The 3,434-nt window shown below is 39.1% G+C and overlaps 1 protein-coding gene across 3 annotated transcripts in view; it reads right to left on the reverse strand.

The window, feature by feature from the left end:
* The window catches only part of LOC140155787 (uncharacterized), a 14,978-nt gene extending 12,613 nt beyond the window's left edge, over positions 1–2,365 (reverse strand). For all 3 annotated transcript variants that reach the window (XM_072178753.1, XM_072178752.1, XM_072178751.1), the window contains exon 1: positions 2,277–2,365. In XM_072178753.1, coding sequence (XP_072034854.1) covers positions 2,277–2,358 — 82 coding nt within the window. In that variant the 5' untranslated portion in view covers positions 2,359–2,365. The remainder of the gene's footprint in view (positions 1–2,276) is intronic.
* Positions 2,366–3,434: the final 1,069 nt, after the last annotated feature.

The raw sequence follows: 3,434 nt of genomic DNA on the forward strand, positions 1-3,434 counted from the left end.
CAAACTAATATGCCTCCAGGCGCAATTTTACCGTGTTAAAGGTATGGGAAGGAGGCATATTAGTTTGGACTTTTGGAGGCATATTAGTTTGGGCAAAAAAATTCTTCTTTAGAGCAGATCTCCCTTCTTTGTAGTTGCCCCCCAAAACAAACCAAGCCCCTCTTTCAGCTTAGATTATCCCCCAAAAGAAATCCCCTTTTCTCACCCTCCGGGCGGGTATTAATTTGTACTCTCTATATACTAGCTCTCTAATATGCCTCCAGAGGCGATTTTACCGTGTTAAAGGTATGGGAGGGAGGCATATTAGAGAGCTAGTATAGCGTCTTCCAAAATATATCGACACTCTACATACTAACTCTCTAATATGCCTCCAGACGCAATTTTACCGTGTTAGAGGGAGGGAGGGTATGGGAGGGAGGCATATTAGAGAGCTAGTATATAGCGTCTTCCAAAATATATCGACACTATACTAACTCTCTAATATGCCTCCAAACGCGATTTTACCGTGTTAAAGGTATGGGAGGGAGGCATATTAGAGAGCTAGTATAGAGAGTGTCCAAATTAATACCACCAGAGGGTGAGAAAAGGGATTTCTTTTGGGGATAATCAAAGCTGAAAGAGGGGCTTGGTTTGTTTTGGGGGGCAACTACAAAGAAGGGAGATCTGCTCTAAAGAAGAATTTTTTGCCCAACTAATATGCCTCCAAAAGTCCAAACTAATATGCCTCCAGGCACAATTTTACCGTGTTAAAGGTATGGGAGGGAGGCATATTAGTTGGGACTTTTGGAGGCATATTAGTTTGGGCAAAAAATTCTTCTTTAGAGCAGATCTCCCTTCTTTGTAGTTGCCCCCCAAAACAAACCAAGCCCCTCTTTCAGCTTTGATTATCCCCCAAAAGAAATCCCCTTTTCTCACCCTCCGGGCGGGTATTAATTTGTACTCTCTATATATACTAGCTCTCTAATATGCCTCCAGAAGCGATTTTACCGTGTTCAGGGTATGGGAGGGAGGCATATTAGAGAGCTAGTATAGCGTCATCCAAAATATATCAACACTCTATACTAACTCTCTAATATGCCTCCAGAGGCGATTTTACCGTGTTTAAGGTATGGGAGGGAGGCATATTAGAGAGCTAGTATATAGCGTCTTCTCAACACTCTATACTAACTCTCTAATATGCCTCCAGAGGCGATTTTACTGTGTTTAAGGCATGGGAGGGAGGCATATTAGAGAGCTAGTATATAGCGTCTTCCAAAAGATATCGACACTATACTAACTCTCTAATATGCCTCCAGACACGATTTTACCGTGTTAAAGGTATGGGAGGGAGGCATATTAGAGAGCTAGTATATAGAGAGAGTCCAAATTAATACCCGCCCGGAGGGTGAGAAAAGGGATTTCTTTTGGGGATAATGTAAGCTGAAAGAGGGGCTTGGTTTGTTTTGGGGGGCAACTACAAAGAAGAGTGATCTACTCGCAAGAAGAATTTTTTTGGCCCGAACTAATATGCCTCCAAAAGTCCAAACTAATATGCCTCCAGACGCAATTTTACCGTGTTAAAGGTATGGGAGGGAGGCATATTAGTTGGGACTTAGGGTTAGGGTTTAGGCTAAGGGATATGCTTAAAATTATGTTACAGCTCATGATGATGGCGTACCTAGTCAACCCTAACCCTAATTCAACCCTAACTCTAATAACCCAAACCCCTTCTACCAAACCTACGTAGGCCTACAGGGATTAAATTGGAAAACAAAATTATATAGGCCTATCTATAAATTATATTGACCTACTGCAGCTAACGAACCACAGCGCAATGCATTATGGGATTGATTTGCTATGCGTAATGGGAAGGGTATCACAATCATTTATTAACATGGGTTTCACTGCGGCGTTCAGTCAAGGACACACTCTGTGGACGTGTGCGTTCAGTCATAGCGTAAATATTGATCGGGATGGTACGGCATACAGGTGAACTTTTTTTCAGTAAGCTAGGGGGTCTTTTTTTAGCGGAGGCATATTAGAGAAGATGGCCAGAGTATTTTCATTTCATGATTTCATTTTACATTCATTGTAATGATTGTTTCACATGCGAAATGCATATGTACAGTGTACTACATGCAATGCATGTAAAATGTATGTTTAGTTTTTTAGAAAAAAAGAAGGTCGTCAGAGGGGCTAAATAAAACACCGATTGCAATCGACTCTTGGTAATTATAACACAAATCAACCAACTCTTTACTCAACTACACTTTATTATAAGCTAAGAATCTTCTTACCTGCTTCATGAAGGAAGAGAAAGAGGAAAATAATCGTGAGATTTTTGCAACTTCTTCTCAGACAACCCGACCCCGCAGCCATCTTTGTTGATCTGCCAAAATAGACGTGGGCAAATCGATACTGACCAAATTGCTTAGAAGCGGTTATCGCCCATGTCTAAAATACCGGCGTATTCAGGTTGCATTGTTTGTTATCTACCGTAGACAGCAAATTTATATAAAAAAATAATAATAAAATAAATAAACCGTAGACAACAAATTTATACTGTGCATTGTTTGTTTAATAATTTTACTACCTTAGGTAGCAATGGATATACCTCAGATATACAGTATATCACAGAATATTTTTTTCAAGACTAAATATGAAAGGGGCCTGCACTGATAAATCGCACGGGTTAAATATTTAGGCCTATGGGTGTGTCGATCGGGAGATGATGGTGTCAAATAATTTTTGATAGAAAATGTAAGCTTTCCACAGAAAAAAAAGGTGCAACTTAAAACCTTTTTTTTTCCTGTATGCAGAACCCTAAGGGAACAAACCAAAAGATCAATGACGTCCTATAAACGAAACTAGTTTTGTTTCAGGGGGAGGGTGTAAAACTCGATTACGTTTACAAAAACATCGGTCAGAAGAATGTGTCGTTGTTATTATTATGTCAAAATTGTCAACATTTCATTATTACGTTTCTGGTAGGGAGGGAGGGGGTTGGCTGAGAAACGAAACTAGTTAACGTTTATAGGACGTCATCGATCTTTTGGTTTGTTCCCTAAGGTGTGATAAGGCTCTATAAAGAACCAAACGAACAATCTTACAGATTTAAATAAGGACGTTCTGATTGACTCACAAAGTTAAGAAAAGTAAAGAGTCCCAAACAGCAGTAAAAAGTAACTTTGTACTGAATCATTTTTTTTTCTACATAGAACCCTTCGACTCGGTTCTAATGTTCCTTAAAGGTTCTTCAAGCTAAAGGTTCTATAAAGTCAAAAAACCTTTTTCTTGGCTACATAACTTTTTTTTGTTCTGCAAAGAATCCCGTTGGCTTTTTGAAATCACGAATAGCCTATAGCCTATATTCTAAACGGAAAAAACACGTTTATTAAAAAAAAAAACATATTTCCTGGTATATGCCTAATCGTTTTGAATCGGGATATCTGTAA

The sequence above is a fragment of the Amphiura filiformis genome, chromosome 6 (genome assembly GCF_039555335.1).
Source record: "Amphiura filiformis chromosome 6, Afil_fr2py, whole genome shotgun sequence".
NCBI classification, from domain to species: Eukaryota; Metazoa; Echinodermata; class Ophiuroidea; order Amphilepidida; family Amphiuridae; genus Amphiura; species Amphiura filiformis.